Genomic DNA, 21235 nt, shown 5'->3' on the forward strand with positions numbered 1-21235 from the left:
TTCAGTTCTTGTTTGTTCAGTATTAATTGTCCTCCTTGTAAATCACAGCTGGACTGACTGGACAGATCCTGACCAAGGAAAATAAAAGTCTCCCTTTGTGCAGTAATCTACACCTGGATTTACTGCCTCTGTCCACAATAATAGACATTATATAGACTAAATGTCCAATAAAATTAACGTTTATTTGCAACATAGTATAGAAAACTATTACATGATCAAAAACAAATTAATCTTTGCAAAAAAAAAAAAAAAGGGTCTGTTTTGAATGTCTGGGCTCGCCAGAAATTTGTGATGTTAAAATGGGGTCAGGAGCCAAAAAAGGTTGGAAACCACTGAGTTAGACTGTGTAATAAATGTCAAAACTTAGAAAAATAAGAAATTGCTCATTTAAATGTAACTTAATGATGTTAAATAGTAACTTTACTCTCATGGATTCAGGATAATTTCAACCACAAACAAGTTTCTGGATCATTGATGAGTTTTAATATGTAAATAGATGATAAATTACTATGATCTGGTTAAAATAGTGTCACTGTTACTTCAATAAATCACAAGACATCCTATTATATTACTTTTCTAATGGATGTTTTAACCAAGAAAATAAACGTTAGAGACATTCATTTGTTTCATGAGTAAAATATTTTTGAATCTCCAAATCTGAAAGATGTTTCTCATCAAATCTAAAAATGTAAACATCATCTAAAGTGACAATTCTACTTTTGGTTTGTACCAATCTGCAAACACACTTTGGAAAAGGAAAAGTCATATTACCAAAGACTGGAAAACAATTAACTGGAATTAAAATAAAAATCTGGAAAATATCAAATGTTTATGATCCTTTAAACTGATGAATATAGTTAAAAAAAACAAAACAAAACTGTCATATAGTTGAAAATGTGACCAAATTGTCTTGTATCAAAGAGTAAAAACACATTTAGTTCAATAAGTTTAAGGCAGAGAAAATAGAATCAGACCTGGTTTCAATTTTGACACAAAAACCAAGAATGAACAAGGATTAAAGGAGAAAAAGAGTTAAATGGAGCTGACAAGTGAAGCTGGTTCTGATCACATCCTGATCACTGATCAATACAAAGGTCATCGGGATAAAACTATTTATATCCTGATAAAAATCATCATCAATTCGCTGTTTAAAGGTGGATTGTTGATCCTTTTTTTTCTTGAAAGTTGAACAAACCAGACGGAGGTTTGTGTAGTTTCAGATTGTTGGTTCTTATTTCAAACTGTAGTGATGCTGAAATGTTTGTTCCAGAGAAAAATGAAAACGAAATATGTCAACTGGAAACAGAAAGTGAGAAAGCCTCCACCATCTGAACAAAATCCTGAGTTTCAAGGCTGTGAACGGGTTTATGATGCTGGCATTTTTATGTCTCGACATTCACACAAAATCAAAGTTGTTAAAATTACATCGAGTTTCATGAACAGTTTCATTTACAGATGAGTTTGATGCAAGGTTCTAATAGTTCTGGATTTTTCGTTATAGTTTAGTTTTATTTAGTTTTGACTTTTTACTCTAATTGAGTTAGTTTTAATTAGTTTTTAGAGCAGGTTTGCTAGTTTGTATTAGTTATTTTCTAAATGCTTAGTTTTTGTTTTTTTCATCTCTTTTCTCTTCTTCTCTGTCATCGTATTCAAATAAATCCCAGACAGGACTCTGCTGCTTTAGTCTCCACGTTTCCAGGTAGAGTGGGGACCAGAAGACGACTGGAAACCACAAGTGACGGACCCTTAAATATCATATGGTGCCAGCAGAGAAAATTGCTAGAGCAAATAAATCGCTTTCGTATCAATCCGACATTGACGAAGACAAAAACGAAGGGAATTTAAGCTGTAATTTTTACGTTTTAGTTAGTTTTGTAAACACAATACAGTTTCAGTTATCGTTTTTTTTCTTTTAATTATAGTTTATTTATTCCAGTTAACAAAACTGTTTTTTCAATTCTAGTTTTTGTCATTTCGTTAGTTTTTGTTAACCATTATAACCTTGGTTTGATGATGATGATGTTCTTTTATGTGGAGGGTCTGAGGCAGAGGCGTTACCATGGTAACAGCTGGTCCAATGACAGGGGCTGTGGTGTTTTTCTCAGTGTTTATTGTGGTTCTTATACATATTGTACATGTCGTCTTTTATACAGAGTCATTCACATATCAACAGTCAGGAAATTAAACGCACATCACAACCAAAACAAACCAAACGGCCAATCCAGAATCAATACGATATGTTGATAAGCTCCGCCCCTTAAGGTGGGAGACGGGAGGGAACGCTGTCAGTCAGCTGAGTGGGCGGGGCTTCACTTTGGTTTTATTTAAATAAAGGTTTTAAATGTTAAAACTCTAAAAAAAAAAAAAAAAAACTAAAACAAAATAAACTGTACTGATGCGTTTCCTGTTGGCGGACGGAGTGAGCCAAGCAGAGGTTGGAGGTCGGAGGTCAACCGCAGACCCAAACCCAAACGTCCAGAAAAATCCCTGAAAGAAGCCGCAGGAAGAAGCTGATTGGCCAAGCTCTGCAGGGGGGCGGGGTCCCGTCACAGGTGCTGCCAGTCGATGGCCACCAGCGTCTGATTGGCCTCCTGAGCGTGACCTATGACCTCTGCCACGCCGTGCTGACGCCACAGACGCTCGATCTTCCTGTAGCGGTCGGGACAGAGGTGGAGGGGGTTCCCACGCCTGGACGCAGGGGCGGAGACCGAAAACAGGTGAGGAATGTATAAGACAGGTGGGTATGGTTTTAGGGGTGTGTGTGTGTAAGTGTATATGTGTGTGTGTGTGCGCGCGCGTGTGTGTGCTGACGTACTTGAGGCCCTGGTCGGTTTCTCCGTAGTCGTCCAGGTATGGAGGAGGATAAAAACAGCCCTTTGTTTTACCTGCGACGAACAACACCTGACTCTCTCTGACTCTGAAAAAGAAACAGAGTTAAACACTGTGAATACAACGGACACAATGGGAACAGTACAGGTACAAGAACAGGTACTGCAGTACAGGTGCAACTACTGCAGTACAGGTACAACTACTGCAGTACAGGTACAACTACTGCAGTACAGGTACGTCTACAGTAGTACTACAGGTGCGTTAGCGTCGGTGCAGGTGCGTTACCTGAGGAAGAGGCCCAGTCCGGCTCCACAGGTGAAGGTGTGGGCGGTGCAGGCGCCCACGTCCTCTCCGTCCACCTCCGTCTGACAGCAGTAGCTTTGAGAACACAACATACACCCACAGACCAGACACAGCGTCGGAGCCCGAGACTTGTCCCCCCCGGACCGAGGACACCTGGGGGACACGAGGACATGTACGTTAATAATAAACCCATCACACATCTACAGGCTCCACAAACAGTTCAACCACGGTGGTGAGTTCACGGTCCAATGGGATTTCTCTGTAATGATCAATGAGCAGTTAGTTCAAGAAAATACAAGACATTTTATTACCTAACGAATGGACTTTTTAACCTGGAGAATAAACATTAGGAACATTTCATTATTTCACCTGCAGAATATTGTTGGAATCTCCGGCTCTGAAAAGTGTTTCTCATCAAACCAAAAAATTTAATATCATCAAAAGTGATAATTCTACGTTCAGTTTGTACCATTCTGTAAAAACACATTGGAAAATGTGGAAATGGAAAAACACACTCATATTTATTATTTAGGACTGGAAAGTAATAAACTGGAATTGAAATAAAAATCTGAAAAATATCAGATGTTTATGACACTTTTAACTGATGAAGAAAAAACTGTCGAATAGTTTAAAATGTCACCAAATTGTTTTGTATAAAACAGTAAAAAAAAATTTAGTTTAAGGCAGAGAAAACAGAATCAGACGAGTTTCACTTTGACACACAAACCAATAATGAACAAGGACTAAAGGGAGACAGAGTTAAACTGAGTCGATAAGTGAAGGTGATAAAACTATTTATATTCTGGTAAAAATCATCATCAGTTTATGGTTTTAAGGTGGATTTTTACCTCCGCCAGGAGGTATTGTGATAACTTTGCTTTGTGTACATGCGAGTTTGTTTGTTTTTATTAGCAAGATAACTCAAAAAGTAATGGATGGATTTTCAGGAAATTTTCAGGAAATGTTGATGCTGGCACAAGGAAGAAATGATTAACAGGATTACATTTTGGTGGTGATTGGGGGGGGGGGGGGGGGGGGCAGATCTCTCTTGGCGGAGGTCTGCGCTCTCCGAGTGTTGATCCTTTTTTTCCTTGAACGTTGAACAAACCAGACGGAGGTTTGTGTAGTTTCAGATTCAGTTTGTGCTTATTTTACAAAACATTTAAAACTGTCACAAAATGTTTGTTAAAGAGAAAAAGGAAGAAAAATAACTAAATATTTTAAATGAAAAAGTGTAAAAACAGTGACTTTGATAATTATTGCGATGGAAGTAGTGTTGCTTTCGTCAGCAAAAATTATGACAAAATATCTTCGTTAATGAACCTTTATCGCAAAGCCAGACGGAACCTGACAGGTTGGGCTGGGTTCGGACGTAACTGTGTCAGGCACGGTTTGGGTTCGGACAGAAATATGCAGCCCGAGCCGGGCTCTACCGCACGAATACCCCCCCAGCATGTAATATAATTAACAGCATATAATATATTTCTGAGTCCGTAAGGATGATAAGATAACCTTGTTTGAACTAAAATGGGTTTAATTCAAAGAAAATGATGGTTTAGTCAAGACTATATCGACCAGATTAAATAGAACTGCATGACTAAAACGAGACTAAAATGTCATCAGTTTTCATCGACTAAAACTAGATGAAAATAGTCGTGTATTATTCGGACTAAAATGCTCAGAGCTTTAGTCGACTAAAACTTGACTAGATGAGAAAACTATGAACGTGACTAAAACTAATAAAGACTAAAATGAGACTTTGGCACAAAGACTAGACTAAAACTAAAATGAAAACAGGCGGACAAAAACAACACTAGATGGAAGTACAGCCTCCACCGTCTGAACGTTACAGGTGTTGAACAGTGAATTCAGACTCGTGGTCGTTGATGCGTTTGCGTTTTTCCTCACGTGAAACTCGAAGCCTGGTTGATCAGGACGCTGTAGTCTTCAGGCAGCTCGATGAGGCGATTGGACTCCCGGGGAAACCTGACAATGACTCCGCCCCCCCGTAGCGTCTGGTGAACACCTGGATGACGACACCAGCTGTATGACGGACAGGAGCACACGTTCGAGTCAGGTGACGGCGGTAAATGAGGCGTTATGGTCATGTGACCCGTCCATCCTGTATCCGAGTTACCTGTGGATGAGGGGCTCCAGGACGGCGCGGTGGCTGTGGTGAAGCTGCAGCAGGTTGGAGGGCAGACTGAGGTAGCTACACAGCGCCTCCCACTGGCCAACGCCAGGAACTACAACACAAACACAACAAAGACGAAACCTGAGTGAAAGAAAACAACCTGAGAAGGAAAATGTGTAGAATAACATCACTGAATGGAATCATTTATTTCAAAAGCAAATTAACACAAGCACAAACAATTGACACTATTATATAAAAAAAATCCTTAATACAGTTTTGTTTTTTGTTTTTTTAATTTATCTGTAAAGGAGTGACGAAGCCAACACTTCTTTAATTCACCCCTTTATTACAAAACAACACACACACTATATCAATTTATATTAACCCTTTCATGCACTGTGGTCACTACAGTGGTCAGTTCTTCTCCAGCTGTTCTCTTGTTTATTCATGGATTTTGTTGTTTCAGTTCCATATCAGCCAACACAGTGGACACTTATGCATCATCCCACACACTGCAATTCATACCATTCCTGTAACTTTGCTGTTCTTGATAAACCTGATCTGCAGTGACATGTCTGAGTGTAAATTAATTGCTTGTTATTGTTATTTATTTTTTTAACAAAAGGGTTTTTTTTTGCATGTCATCTCCATGAAGTGAGTAGTGACTAGTATTAGAATAGGTTAAAATGTGAGAAGACATCAGATGAGCAGCATTAAAAAGGTTTTTATTTCATAATTTTCACACAATATATCAATAAATACCTGTTTCTTTGCTTCAAAAATTAAACACAATGGTGTAAGTGGACATTTTTGGAACTCCATGAAAAATAGGTTAATAAAAAAACAAAAAAAAAACAAAAAACAATTGCATTGCTTTTTTCATGCCTAAAGAGGAATAAAAAAAATAAAAAAAAACTCAGGAAAAACAATCTTGATTAAGGTTCTCATAATTCATGCATGAAAGGGTTAATACAACATGTACATATGTTTATATCAGTTAATATAATAATTATATATATATAATTATATATATATATATATATATATATATATATATATATAACTGTGTTAAAAATAAACCCAGATAAATACAATTGGATATCATTAATAATTATAAACTTCCCTGTAATTTACAACATACATGATTATCTCAGTCATAACTTTACATATAACCCAAACATGTATATTAATAGTGTTCTAAAGGCGCTGTCTCTTTGTTCCATGTTTTCCCGTGAATCCCTGCTGTTATTGATCAAGTGAAGCTCTGACCAGTGTGTGTTTTTACCGAGCAAGTCAGCAGGTGGCGCTGTAGAGTTCAGGTAGTGGAAGAACAGGGCGGCGGCTCTGAGGAACGGCGTGACTCCAGCTTTAACACAACGCCACAGCTGCCACCCAGACGACACCTCTGGCAGCACGCTGATCAATACAGATCAATACACAGTCAATACGGATCAATACAGATCAATATACACTAGGGCATTGACTGAAAAGTCAGTTTGTCGACACGTCGACGTCTGTGGCACAAGTCGACGTTACTTTGTTGGAGTCAACTAGTCGTGTGTCATTCTCTCTCTCTCCCTTCCATCACTCGACAGCACACAAGCCGTCCTTCAGCGCATGTCCATACGCTCATCTTTCTACATGAAAACATGGAGCGCAGTGAGCGGTAGTGATGCACGGATTAGCGGACCCGGGTTGGATTGGTGCGGGTCCAAAAAATGTCACTTTATTTGTGGGGTGGGTCAAAAAATTCTAAAAAGCGGGTTAAAAAAAATATACAAATATAAAAGACCCGCACGTCACTAGTGCAAGGTCAAGACTGAAGGAAGAAGACGACTCAGAATAGGAACTAAACTGACTGATCTAGAAAAACTCTGGTCTCAGTAATGTTCTGAACCATGGAAGTACCACCAATACTGAAGAATAATATGGACTGACAGTGTGTTTGGATGATTCTGTTCATTTAGTTCATGAAGACAGTGCGCTCTTTTCTTTAACATGCTGTACATCTTTTCTGCCACCGTCTGAACTTTTTCCCACTTTGTCATTCAGTTAAATTTAAAAGAAAAATCAAGGTGTTAGCCTGTGTTTTGTTTGGTTAAATGTCTGAGGACTGTCTTAGTTTTTATTCTGCTCTGTACTGTACATTGTTAATGATCCAGTGAACGTCAGTACAAGTTTCTCATTGTTGAACGGCTGTGTGTCTAAGTTGTTCCTCGCTGTCAATGTGATGACGTCATCATAAGACAAGTAGACTCAACTTCGATTTTATTGGCAAAAAAATCTGGAATCTGAAAAAATCTGGAGTCACTAACACCCTAATATACAGTCAATACTGATCAATACAGATCAATACAGAGCAATATGGAAACATGGCGTCGTCACTCACCCGTCCAGGTGAGTCCTCAGGGAGTCGTACAGCTGACAGGTTAGCTCCTCCTCCTCAGACCCCCCACTGTCCTGCTCCATGCACACCTCCTCTGTGGACAGACAGGTGAAGCCTGAGTGAACCTGAACCTGGACCTCCAACCTGCAGGTTTTCTACAACGACCCCTGAGTTTGTGACTGTGGTTTTCCAGGTTTCAGTCTCTGATTTCCCTCCTTTACTCCGGTCTTTATTTTTTAAATTGTTTTTTTAGACAAACATTGTATAGTCTGTTATCACATTTGTGTAGTTTGGAACATGCCTCCGCCTCCACTGAGTTATCGTGACCTGTTGCCATGGTGATTCATCATCTCTGAGCTCCACTGATAACGTCTGAACTAACTCTGATCACATGACTTATGGTGATGAAGCCTGGTTCTGAATCAGAACCCAGGTGTGGTCATGTGTGTTCACCTGTCGTAGAGCTAAGCAGGATCTGCACCATGTGAGCCACTGTGACCAGGTGGAGCAGGTGGAGGTGGGCGGAGTCAACCACACTGCGTCCTGATTGGTCCAGACTGTGAACTGAGCTGTAAGACAATACACTGTAAACCTGAAAAGAGACAAATATAAACAGAGTTACACTGGGGTCAAACTGGGACTAAAACTGGAGTTAAACTGGGTGCAGGAGGTGAAACTAACCAGCAGGTGGAACATGTCGATGTCCAGGATACACGGAGTGTTTTCTACCTGAGAGTCTGGAACCAGGGCTAAAAACACAGATACAAACACACAGAGTGGTTCGAGTGGGTCAAGATGTACAGGCGTGAAGGTGATGGATGTGCAGGTGAAGGTGATGGATGTGCAGGTGAAGGTGATGGATGTGCAGGTGCTTGTAAAGGTGTTTGTTTACCTGCCAACAGGCCAATGAAGTGCTTGTGAACAGTTGTGGGTGGAGCCACCGTCCAACAGGATGAACTGAACCTGCACAGTGAACTCAGACAGTCGTCCTGAAACACAGTTACAACAAATACATGAACGTTCACCAATCAAACTATCAGAGACATTTAGTGATGAACAGAAACAACATTGATGGAGTTTGTGGATGAACAAAGTCACACTGTTTGAATTTTACCACCTGACGAATGCGTTTCCTGTTCAGGACCTGATCTACGGTCCATAATTGTCTACTATTTGAACTCTGGTCATCAGAGCAGACCTGTGATGTCACCTTCAAGTCAAGGTGAGTTACCTGTCGACAGGGTAAACTTCCAAACAGCGGCTTCTCCTCGTCCATCAGGAGGCGCTCTGCACCAACACAAACACATTGTCAGCCTGACCTCTGACCCCCCCGTCTGACCCCTGACCATGTGATCTCTGACCCCTCACCTATGGCCTGGATGGTGTAGGCACAGGTGGACCAGCTCAGGACAGGGACTCTGTGGTCCTGCTCGTTGGGGTTGACCTTTAACCCCACCTTGTACGTGGACATGCTGAAGGTGGTGATCATCTCGCTGACGCTGCTGGAGAACGGCTTCCTATTGGACAAGGACAAGTGACATCATCGGTTTTATTACGAGACAGTAAATGTGTGAATTCAAAAAGAAATTATTTAAAACAAACTGAACTTTATCAATTCACTGACATTAACAATGGAACTGATGTTCAGTCAAAATGGAAACGTAATAATGGTATCAGGCCCACCGACCAGGCCCCTGTTCATAGACTTCCAGCGCTCCACCAGAACCTCCTGACCTACTGTACAGGCTGGTTCAGGGGTGGGCGGGACAGCACTGCCCCCCCTCAGTGTTACCTACACTGGCAGACTCCAGTGGAAAAGGTTCTGAACGGGTGAATCCACTTTATTTAGTTTCAACTCACGGTGGAACAAAGTCGACTATGAATCCTTCAGGTACAGGAGGCTCCACCCCCTCTGCAGCACCTGAAACACAAACACCTGTTTAACACAGATTCAGAGCTGACCCCGCCCCCCATCTAACTGACAGGTGAACTGATCATAGACATGTTAACACAGACCCCAACGGGTCACTTCAGTCCATTGTCGTGTAGACTTGACAGAACCATCAGATAATGATAAACTGATGGAACGGACTGAAGTGACCGACGCAGGTCTACGGTCGTCTGTCTGAGGATCTAACCTTCAGATTCCTGCTTTCTGTGGGCGGCATGAAGAGCTGCTATCTGCTGACTGGTCGTCTTAAGCCACGTCTCCAAACTGGTATGAATGACGCTGTGAGAGAGAGGGAGAGGGAGTGAGTGAGCGAACGAGAGCTTCATGATGAGATCATTTCCCCCTTTAACTCAGACTGAACTGAACCTGTTAAATGAGATGAAAGCAAATAGGATTTTTTCATAAACCCACTGCCTCCATCTGTCAGTTTGATCTAATATGTGACAAATATGTGAATCAGAGTAAAACTCACAGGTCAACACTGATAACATGATGGGGTTCACTGTTAAGGGCACAGATGTTCTCCTGATGTCAGTGTTAAGGTCAGGCAGATGTTTACAACGTGTTACTGTATTTGGCTGCGGTTTATTAATTCTGGTTATAATAATATAAAGATTGAAATATTATTTTAATTTAGATAGTTGAATTTTTAAGTTTAATCATATATTAGTCAGTATTAGTATTAGTCAGTATTAGTTAGGATTCCTTTGTGTCACTAGATAGGTCACATCTTGGTCAACATACTAAACTGGCAGATTTATGTTCACAGGACTTAGGTTTTACCTTAGGCACACTTTTAAATACACATGCCCACAGATGATCGTAAACAAGAGATAAGAGGAAAACACTGTCATATGGGGTTTGACATAGAGTTGAGGAATCACATCTGCTTGACTTTAGAGTCAGATGACTCCAGTCCATTTTCTGTGACCCAGCCCACCTAGCACAAGGGGGTCAGCCCAGATTTTGAAGATCAGTTTACAAGGATTATACAAGTGATGTGCATTGGAATGTCTGGATCCATTTCCCTGCTTGGGGTGTGGATCCTCAGTGCTGAGTCATACTGTGTACTTTGTTTGTGGTCGGATAAGCCAAATTAAATTTATAAAAATGAGACCTATAAGAATCCGGACTTTTTCTTGGAGGTTCCAACAAAAGGACATGTTAACATGAGCTTTTGGAGTAAATGTGCCTGTGAATCAAGAATCTTACAAAACCGCCTGTACCTGCAGTAATGTGACCCTACATGCAGTCATGTGACAGTACCTGTGGTCAGGTGAGTGGGTGTGTGGCAGCAGAGGGATCACGGTGTTGCTCAGACATTCACAGAGTGGACACAGAAACTCTCCGTTCTCCACGTCGTAACTGGTGTGACCTCGAAGGCGCTGCTGACGACGCTGCTCCTTCAGCTGAACCGCCTCAAAGTATCTGCAAACACAAACACCGTCATCATCATGAACCAGCTTCGGCTGCTCTGATTGGTCAGTGTGAGTTGCAGATCTCACCTCTGCCAGCAGGTGGCGTGCATGATGTGTCCACAGCTGGCGGTGTGGATCCCTAGAGCCAGGTCCGGGTTCATGAACAGGGGGTCCCGGTCTGAAACACAGAACCGCAGCTTTCACCACCATTCACTCCAATCACATGTCTGTCTCGAAGAGGCTCCACCCACCTGACCCAGGCAAGACCCGCCTCCGGTTTTTGGACAGAACCGTCGACCTTTGGACGAACGCTGCCAAGACCATGGCCCTGCCGTGACCTTTCACCTCCTGCTCCTCCTGACACAGGATACAGGTGACAAGCTGACGATGCTCCACCCCCCCGGGCCTCCTGGGACCGACACACACCTGGGATACACTGGACTGATCCAAACTGGGAGAACTGGGATGGAGGACAGAACAGGTTTAGTGTTTGGACACCAACTGGTCACCAGGTGCTGCAGAATTTATACAACTTTTCAGAACATCAGCAAAAGAAAAGACAGGTGTATGATCACATGTGTTCCAGGTGTTTATACAGGTGTGTGTTCCAGGTGTGTGTTCAGATGTATACCAGGGCGTAACTCCAGGTGTACATCTGGTGCTTACCTGGTCTCTGCTGCGGCAGATGTCGACGCCTCCAGCTCCTCCAGACTCTGCTGAAACAGTTCTTTGTTCTCGTTGATGAAATGTTTCTGCATCTCCGACATCTGAGCCATGATCTTCTCTCTCCTCAGACGAGCCATCTCTGCTTTCCTCTTCCTCTCCGCTTTGTCTTTGTCACGTACCACCTGCGGGGGGCAGCACCACGCACGGTTTAATTAACACATAATTAACTACCAGCCAGATTCAGTGATAGGTTTGGCTCCTACCTCCTCAGGTCCTCCTGGTCCTGGACTCACGGTGACGGAGGAGTTGGACGATGTCCTCTCTCTCATTGTCTTAATGTTTGATACCATCTAATGACAAACATCCCAACATGTTATTTAAAACATTATTTAACCTCTTCTTTAACCTCCTAAGACCCAGGAAATGTCAGCAAAGTACAAGATGTTTTTGTTTTTCATTAAATCAGTGCCTATATTGGAAACATCATGATGCAACAGTTTTTTCAGATGCAGTTTTTAAAATTTTTATGGAATGTCCTTTGTGGTGGACAGTTTTCTTTTCTTTTCTTTTTTGTATAAAGTTGTGAAACTCATGTCCACAAATGTGGACAGAAAACCCACTGCTGGGTCTGTGGAGGTTAAGAGGGCACGTTTCAGTTTACATTTTGCACACAAAATTTACTTAACACTCTTTTGTATTTTTTAAATATATTACAGTTAAATATATGTTGCTCGTTTACAAAGTTTTAAAAATATAAACAGACACCTTTGGCACAGGAACACATTTTTGCCCCATTTTTTCAATCAAAAATGCTGACGCAAGAGTTGGGGGTACTTGGCTAAAAAAGTATATTTCAGGGGGTACTCCACTGTAAAAAGTTTGAGAAGCACTGATTTAACTCATTGACAAGTTTTACATTTGGGTTAAGAGGTTGTGAAAATGTCCATTCTAAGACACTATAAATGATCAATAATTAATAGAATAAATCATTTGTCAAGGAATGTTTCCAGACCTGACGACTGACATAGAACTCAATAGAGGTTAAGGTGGTGTGAGATCAGTGTGTACCTTCAGGATCCAGGTGATCATGTCTTTGTGGACCTCCAGGTGAGGAGCATTCTGCAGACTCTCCAACAGAGCCAGAACACTTCCTGAAGTACTGGGGGCTTCACCTGGACCTACAGGTGCACAGACAGGTGAGGAACCTGGGATGGTACAGGTGCAGTTGTGTGTCTGATTGTGTGATTGTACTGACGTGTGATCTTGCAGATGTAGTTGAAGGAGATGTCATCCTCAGTGCTGCTGTTCTCCAACTGCTGCTGCTCCTCCAGCAGTGCCATTCCCACCAGGTGGAGCACCTGAACACAGCAAATGTCAAACACAAAAAGTCAAACACCAAAAGTCAACCATCCAACACCAAATGGTTCTGTAACACCACTGTATGGTGTTGGGTAGGGATGCACCGATACCACTTTTTTCCAGACTGAGTACGAGTACTTACATTTGAGTATTTGCCGATATCGAATACCGATACGAGTATTTAATAATCCCATTCCAGTTGTTGGTTCCTTTTGTAAATGTGCTTTATTGTCGTTGTCATTAGTCTGACTGGAACAAAGTGCTGCTACTGACATTTAATGTGTTGGAATGAGTTTGTCAATTAATCCACCAGGGGGCGCCGCTCTGAATTAACCATACTGGACAAATACCACGAAGAAGAGGAAAGTTTAATGAGAATAAGAAGAAAGTCAGTAATAACAAACATGGAGACGACAGAGGGAACACTAATGTGATACTAATGTTGCAGCGTTTTCTCTGGTAAGGTTTAAAAGTTTAGCTTCAGCAGGAAGAGAAAAGAGCAATGAGCCATAAGTTTGGTTTTCACTTCCACTGGCGGCGGTCCGCACGCTCCGTACCTCCATAGTATTATCAGTAGGATGGAAATCAGCCCTGGGTAGTTGTCCTAAACGTGTCAGTAGTTTTTCTCTAACTCACACAGTGGCTCTTTGAACAGATCCTCTACCTCCACGGTTCCGCTGGTATTCTCCGTCTGGGTACTCATCCGCCAGCACCTGGAAAACGGATGGAATGTACGCAGAGGACGGACAGAACACTGCGTCTGTATCTGTCTGTGTCTGGAACGGTACTGTCAGTCAGCCTTACTTTTATCACCGTCATTTATTTGGTTAAATCTCCACACTCCCCACACATTATTCCTCCTCCTCGTACCTGCTGCACTGAACCGTGAATGTCACACGGCTGTAAGTGGTATCGGTGCATTTGGATCGGATATCTTTTATGAGTATGAATACAAATACACACACTGAGTATCGGAGCCGATACCCGATGCTGGTATCGGATCGGTGCATCCCTAGTGTTGTTGTTTGTGTTTGTTTGCATTTGTGTTTCTGTCTGTGTTTGTTTACGTCTGTGTTGTTGTTTGTGTGTTTGCGATCTGCTCACCCTCTGCAGCATGGACTCGGTCCATCCTCCTCCGCTGGGCTCCACCGCCCACTGCAGCACAGCGCCCTCTACAGCCAACAGGACGTCACACTGCAGCAGGTTGACCAGGCTGCCGAATAGAGGACAAAGAGGGGGTGGTGGTGGGGGGGGGCAGGGCTGGGGGAGGAGGGGGAGGGGCAGACGGGTGGGTCAGTGTGAACAGTATTAATGACACAGTGTCAGATGGGTCTGTGTCATGTCACCTACCTGTGTCCTCCCCGTTCTGTCTCCTCTGTTTCCTCTGAGCCTCCTCCGCCTGAACACATCACGCACAGTTACCGTGACGACAGTCTGCATTTCAGTGTGTATTTCCATGCATCTCTGTATCTTTCAGTGTGTTTTTTGTGTATTTGTACCTTGGACTGGTCGGCTCGGCTGTAGTGGTGGAAGTACAGGTTAAAGTGTTTGTTCCACTCAGGTCGCAGCTCGTACAGGCCACGCCCAGTCACACCTGGTTTCCTGTAAACGTGGACCAGTCGTTTGATACAGAGGTGGTAAACAACATGTACAAACACTTCATTACTGTAATCCAGCTGTGTTGTCAGGTATCTGTATTTATATGACTATGTATTTTTACTGTGTATGTGTGATTTCAGAGTAAAAGCAGAGTGATTGTCCTCAGGTGGACCGTGGTGGGTTCCTGCTGTTGATGTTGTTTGTTTAGACTGGACTGACCTGAATGAAGCCACGGTGTCAATGACTCTCTCCAGACCCGTCTCCTTGTTCCCCTGAAAACAAACACACGTTCTACATTCAGTTCTGAACCTCAACCACTACGTTCTTAGCTGAACAGACAAGTGTAACGCTCACGTTCTCCGGCAGAGCCTTCACTAGTTCGCTGTGAGCCATCGGTCGGATCGACAGCTGGTGGATGATCTCCCTCCGAACCTCGTCGAATGGCTCCACCTGGCCGACGCCGGACACGAAGCGCTCACCTGGACAAACACACACCGTGGTCTGGTCACATGATCACAGCCTTTAAAGGTTCATTTATTCTCTATGTATGAAAACAGATGTGTGCATTTCAATCGGTGTAAACATTATTATTATTATTATTGCATTTACTCTTCCATATCCATTGTGTTGAAATGAGTGTTTGGTATCAATCCACTAGAGGGCACCATCTCAGAATTAACCCAAAAAAACCTAAACATCCATCGTTGCCCAAAACCATCTACTGATCTAAACTGTTTAATACCTGTTGATCCATTAATCCTATCAATACATGTAAATAATTGGTGTAAAATACAGTTCTTCATCTTTTCATGGTCATCAGATATGACCCATTTGGACATTCAGAGGCTCCGTAGTTACCATGGAAACACAGTCATCTTCTACAACATCAATTCCCCAGTAAAACCCATGGAGTTGGATCAGTGACAGTGGATGGACACACTGGGTTTATGTTCAGTTAATGAGAGATTGGACTGAAAAAGTCACTTTTTCTTCAGTTTTCTCTGTGTCTAATAATAACCTTTGAATTTACTCTGAGCTTTAATGAATTAAGTTAAGTTTATTTATTTGTCATTGTAAAAAAAAAACAAGTTAAGATGAAATTAAGGGTTGCTCTCCATCTACATGATCAGTGAATTAAATATAGAAAAATACCAGATTTTTACTGAAGAAATGCAAAATCAAAAGGATAATATTACAATAAACAGTGATAAATCACTTAGGACAGAGTGAATATAGAGAAAAATCCATTTGCGAACTGGCACAAAAGTAGCGCTGGGTCTTTATGGGTTTACATACTGGACAAATACCACGAAGAACAGTGAAGTTTTATTGAGAGAAGAAGAGGACGACTCTAAGAATCTCCTCCCGGCTGTTCTGTAAAAACTGTGACCCACCGACAGTTATGTCATAAATATGTCGGCAGTTTCTCTCCAGAAAGTTCCACTATTTCTGGAAATTACTGGCTTCATATCTCAACACTGCCCCCCATGGTTCCCGGTGGTACTGCATCATTTCTCTGCTTTGTATTGTAAACTTAGAAGAAACAGCTGAAATGAACAAAGACGACGGACAGATGGCGCCGAACAGATCTGTGTGAGGATCAAACAAAGAGCATAAATAAGCCTTTACAGTCTAGTACAGGGGTGTCAAACATACGGCCCGTGGACCAGAACCAGCCCACTAAAGGGTCCACAGGAAAAAATTATACTGAAGATACTAACAGTCAACCATGTCAAACTCATTTTAGTTCCAAGCTTTTACCAATATCCTGTCTGTTATTAAATGTTCTGTGATCTGTAAGTTGTAATGTACATGTGTAAATGATAAACTGAGGCAGAATACTATTAAAACCACAGCTGTTTACAAAATTTCAGATTGCTCAGGTTATTCACATTCTGCAAATGAAAACATTCCCTTAATATAATTTTACTGTTGGAACTAAAAGACACAAACTTGGACTCATTTCAAGGTTATTCTGCTGTCATTATACTGGTCCGACCCACTTGGATCAAATTGGGCTGAATGTGATCCCTGGTCAAGTTAATCACTGTAATACCAAATACTACCACAAGATGGTGCTGCTGTTTTTCCACATGGAGAACACAGTGCTCTCCTTTACGTCCACATGAGGACATTGGTTCTGCTGCTCATGTGCGGCAGATGCAGAGTGTGGACACCTGGTGGTGTATGGTCCATATTCAGATCTACAGAATCAAGTGTCACCATGGAAACCGCCGTGTTGTTGTTATCCAGCTGAACTATCCACCATGCTAACCTTCTCCACCCACATCCACCCCATGTTACTGTCATCCAGACTCTTCTGTGCATACTTCAGGTGTCATCTGAGCCCCTCCCCCCCCAGTACCAACATGTTCATTAGGTGGAGGTGGAGAAGGGTCGTTCCACCTTCAGCCTTCAGTCGTTGAACCTTTAGGGGTCTGAGCCTATTTTTGGCCGTTTTTCAGTACTTTTGATTTTGCCTTTATATACTATATAAAGAAATGTTTAATATTCCCCTGTTTGGTATCTTTTTTTTTTTTCAGCACAACTTCATCTGCCCATTATTTTTTCACTTTAACCTACTATAAAAACACAAAAGGACAAAAAACACACAAAAACCAGAAAAGCACTCAGAGAGCGCAGACCTCCGCCAACGCAGAAGCCCCCCCAGTCACCACCAAAATTTTAATTTAATCATTTGTTCCTTGTGCCAGTATCAACATTGCCTGAAAATTTCATGAAAATCCATCCATAACTTTGAGTTATCTTGCTAACTAACAAACCAACCAACAAACAAACAAACCCTGGCAAAAACATAACCTCCTTGGCAGAGGTAAATATAAAATCCAATTTGAAAAATGTATATAATTTATTGTATAAATAACACAAAGATGCTTAACGAACCTTTTCAAAGACTTTAAAAGTGAATATTGGTTCCAAATATTAGGTATATAAAATTAAAATTGTAATAAATTAAAACTATACTCAAATATTTCACATAAAAGCATAGGCGTTTTCTCCGGTTTTCTCACCCCCACCCCCCCCCCCCCCCCCCCGGGCCTCCCGGTTTCCACATCCGGTTCAGGTGGGGGTCATCCTCACTCACCCTTACCTGTAATTCTAATGCAGTCTGTGGATTAGAATGCAGATTCAGCCATTTTTTTCCATTTTGAAAAAGGACAAAAAATGACAAAGGTATGGTCAGAAATACAACGCCTGCCCCACCTTACTGTCATACTTTTATTCATGTTTGTTTGCTCTGGTTTCAAAACGTCATCTCTCCGGTTGTATTTGCTCTATCAACATCAAATAAAGTGGGAGAGTGTTTCAAGTCTGTACTTTCAAATGCAGTTGTCTCCAGTGGTCTACGTGACCGACTTCCGACGCTACGACGTGTTGAAAATGTCATGCGATTCAGTCACAGGGCCGTGACCGTGGACCCCTAAGGGTTAAAGCTTCAGTCCAATCAGGCTAAGAACAAACTCACCGACCACCATGATGATGAGGTGCAGCATCTCCTCGATCAGAGTGTTGTTTTGCTGGACCACATCCTGTCAACAACACAAATGAACAACTGTGACCATTTTGAGAAACGTCACATGATTCTGCAGGTTTTAATAGAGTAGTTTAAGAGCAAAGAGTCTGAGCCCAAAGGCCTCATAGAAGACATACAGATGTTAACTGTTAAACATCTACTGATGGACTTCATATCTTCTCTGTTATTTATTGTCAGTTGAATATCAGTATAACATACTGATCAGTTTTTGACAGACTCACCTTGTTGGCCTCTCTATATCTCTTCCTACAGTCTGCTGAGCTGAAAATGTGAAACAGTTCGAAGCGACTCAAGACGATCATCAGGAAGTGGTTTGGATCCATCATGGATGCCCCCGCCTGAAACAAACAGCAGAGTCTGAGGCTACGTTCGTCGAAGTAGAGGTCCGTCACCGTGGAGATTGAACAACAGGACGATGAGAAAACTGACAGATTATTAGTTCTATTAATGCGGAGTCTGTAACATGAACAGTTAATGGGTTCATCTGGTGGAATCTACCTGCAGCATGATGATGTCTTTGTCAAACATCTCCACTCTGCACTTCACGTTGTGGTAATAATAAATCTGAAACAAAACAAATCCATTAACCACTGACAGTAAAGTCCAGTAGAAACCACTACGACCTGCTTTTTCATTTCAGTGCGTTTTTAGCATTGGAAAAAAAAGAAAACAAATAAATGAATAAAACTGCCCACAAGAATCACCTGGTTAATGAGGGAGAAGCCGTTCCTCCTCCACATCCCAGCATGCACCTGGGCACAGAGCACCAGGCAGCGGAGAGGGAGTTCGATGAGGAGTGGGGGGCTGAGCTCACCCTGTGGACAAAAACACAGGTGACCATACTGACCTGTCCACAGTGTACTGTTAGCTTAGCTTAGCATAATGAAAGGAAACTAAAGGAAACCGCTAGCCTCACACTTACACACCCTGAGCACGTTCCAGTCATGTGAGTGAAGCAGACACCAGTATATGAGTAGAAATGACTCAATTGTTTGTTAAAAACCAGATTTTATTTGATTACTTTTCTCATTTGTTGACTGAAGTCGATACGATCTGACTTATCTGAGCTTAATGTGAATAAATGAACAGATGAGTTAATGAATGAGTGAATAAATGAACGAGTAAATGAAGTCACTGACCAGAGGCAGTTGTTCTGGGAATTTGGAGGCCACTTCGGTTCTGCTCAGGAGGACATGTAGACCTGGAGGGGGCGGGGTTTAGACGTCAATGACCAATCAGCTGACAGGATGGTGATGAGGTGTGTGTGAGTGTGTGTGTGTGTGTTTACCTGCCAGTAGCCGACACAACGGCAGGTGGATGGACACCTTGTCCTGAGACACCTGGTACCTGAACGTGTCCACGCTGTGACCTGCCAGGCTCAAACTGATTGGCTGCTCGCCGTCAGCCAGACCACTCTGACACTGACTGAGCGCGCTCAGACACTTCTTGTACGCCTCAATCAATACGCGCTCCTGAACACAACAACAAAAAAAACATGTAAACAACACAACCTATGTGAGTCAGCCTGTTCTGTTCTAAAAGTCAAACCATGGACCAAAGGGTCGGATGCTAAATGATGCTAACATTAACAGTATCAATAGAACCTGGAGGAGTTTCATGTTTGCGATCCCTTGGTGTAGGCTCCTCCTCCAGAGTCACCGCCCCCTTCGCTAAGCAGCCAGTCAGAGGTGTTCCACTGGTGCAGGTTTATTACCTTCGCCAGGAGGTATTGTGATCGCTTTGCTTTGTGTGTTTGCGTGTTTGTTTGTTTGCGTGTTTGTTTGCTTGTTTGTTAGCAAGATAACTCAAAAAGTTATGGATGGATTTTCATGAAATTTTCAGGAAATGTTGACACTGGCACAAGGAAGAAATGACTAAATTTTGGTGGTGATCGGGGCAGGGGGGAAGATCTGTCTTGGTGGAGGTCTGCGCTCTCAGAGTGCTTTTCTTGTTGGATGCTGTGGTTAAATGTTTGTGTAGTTGGAAGTATTTAACCCTTTGTTGTAAATAGTGTCGTCTTTTCTGGTCAAATACAACCAGACATTAGAGGCTTTACAACCAAACTATGGAAATGACCTACTGACATCATGGAGCCCATAAGTGGAATAGTTAAACAGAGTAACAACAGAACTGAGCTACTGGAACCGGATCAATACAAGAACTGGTTCTGGATTTGCATTTTTTGTCATCAGTTCAGTGTGTGTTGCTTGTCTGCATGTAAAATATACTGATGAATAAAGGTCATTGTGATCTTTAATTAGGTCGGTGTGTGTGTCTCTGTGTGTGTGTGTATGTGTGTGTGTCTCCTCACATCAGTGGAGCTCCACTCCTGGATCATGGAGATGATGTGGGTCAGTTTCATCTGCAGAGTAAATGCCGCCTCCCACTCTGGCTCCATCTCGATGTGCTGTCCAACCTGTCGCACCACCGGGTCCATGCCCTGAACACACACAGGTTCACATGTTCATGATGTTCAGACCTGTGGTGGCTGAAGCTGGTTCTGATCCGGTATCGGGTTTTACCTGCATACACCTGAGCAGCTCCAGAAACGCATCCACTCCTTCCAGAAACTTCAGTCGGAGTTGGTCGCTCCACTCGGTTGGACGGCTGATCAGAACATACCTGCGGCACACAACAGCACAACATGTGTGAGGGGTGGTGGGTGGAGCAGGAGGCCGTTAGACCCACAGGGCGCAGTGGGCGGGGTCTTACTTGAGGTCTCCGATGAGGCTCTGGACTCGTCCGAACTTGAAGGCCTGCTGGGCGGTGTAGCGGTCGAACTGGAAACGCCCCTGCAGGTCTCGGTGGCGGAGGTGGTCCACAAACGTCCTGATGATGGTGGTCATCAGGTTCTCCTCCACCATCAGCATCCGGGCCTGACACACAGACACACACACACACACACAGAGGAGCTTCGTGGTGCATTCAGGTGCACCTTAGAAAACTCTGAAACCTACACAAGCGCTGAAGCGCCCGGTCTGTCATCACATTCTGGTTCATTCAGGACATTTTTAATATATCCCAAAGTATATCC

At 42.6% G+C, this 21235-nt stretch overlaps 1 protein-coding gene across 1 annotated transcript in view; it reads right to left on the bottom strand.

The window, feature by feature from the left end:
• Nucleotides 1-2090: 2090 nt before the first annotated feature.
• ubr2 (ubiquitin protein ligase E3 component n-recognin 2) overlaps nt 2091-21235 on the bottom strand; it is a 37917-nt gene continuing 18772 nt past the window's right edge. The window contains exons 13-47 of the mRNA XM_030155402.1: nt 20914-21077; nt 20724-20823; nt 20513-20641; nt 19490-19673; nt 19341-19402; nt 18906-19016; nt 18700-18765; nt 18423-18539; nt 18133-18196; nt 15000-15124; nt 14865-14917; nt 14546-14648; nt 14397-14445; nt 14151-14305; nt 12943-13045; nt 12756-12865; nt 11951-12037; nt 11688-11869; nt 11273-11481; nt 11109-11199; nt 10870-11031; nt 9791-9882; nt 9513-9573; nt 9021-9169; nt 8884-8939; nt 8545-8641; nt 8334-8401; nt 8106-8244; nt 7656-7746; nt 6552-6682; nt 5270-5378; nt 5041-5175; nt 3115-3285; nt 2816-2917; nt 2091-2688 (exon numbers count right to left, since the gene is read on the bottom strand). Of these exons, the coding sequence (XP_030011262.1) occupies nt 2547-2688; nt 2816-2917; nt 3115-3285; nt 5041-5175; nt 5270-5378; nt 6552-6682; nt 7656-7746; nt 8106-8244; nt 8334-8401; nt 8545-8641; nt 8884-8939; nt 9021-9169; nt 9513-9573; nt 9791-9882; nt 10870-11031; nt 11109-11199; nt 11273-11481; nt 11688-11869; nt 11951-12037; nt 12756-12865; nt 12943-13045; nt 14151-14305; nt 14397-14445; nt 14546-14648; nt 14865-14917; nt 15000-15124; nt 18133-18196; nt 18423-18539; nt 18700-18765; nt 18906-19016; nt 19341-19402; nt 19490-19673; nt 20513-20641; nt 20724-20823; nt 20914-21077 (3969 nt within the window). The 3' untranslated portion in view covers nt 2091-2546. The remainder of the gene's footprint in view (nt 2689-2815; nt 2918-3114; nt 3286-5040; nt 5176-5269; nt 5379-6551; nt 6683-7655; nt 7747-8105; nt 8245-8333; nt 8402-8544; nt 8642-8883; nt 8940-9020; nt 9170-9512; nt 9574-9790; nt 9883-10869; nt 11032-11108; nt 11200-11272; nt 11482-11687; nt 11870-11950; nt 12038-12755; nt 12866-12942; nt 13046-14150; nt 14306-14396; nt 14446-14545; nt 14649-14864; nt 14918-14999; nt 15125-18132; nt 18197-18422; nt 18540-18699; nt 18766-18905; nt 19017-19340; nt 19403-19489; nt 19674-20512; nt 20642-20723; nt 20824-20913; nt 21078-21235) is intronic.

The sequence above is a fragment of the Sphaeramia orbicularis genome, chromosome 15 (genome assembly GCF_902148855.1).
Source record: "Sphaeramia orbicularis chromosome 15, fSphaOr1.1, whole genome shotgun sequence".
Classification (NCBI taxonomy): domain Eukaryota; kingdom Metazoa; phylum Chordata; class Actinopteri; order Kurtiformes; family Apogonidae; genus Sphaeramia; species Sphaeramia orbicularis.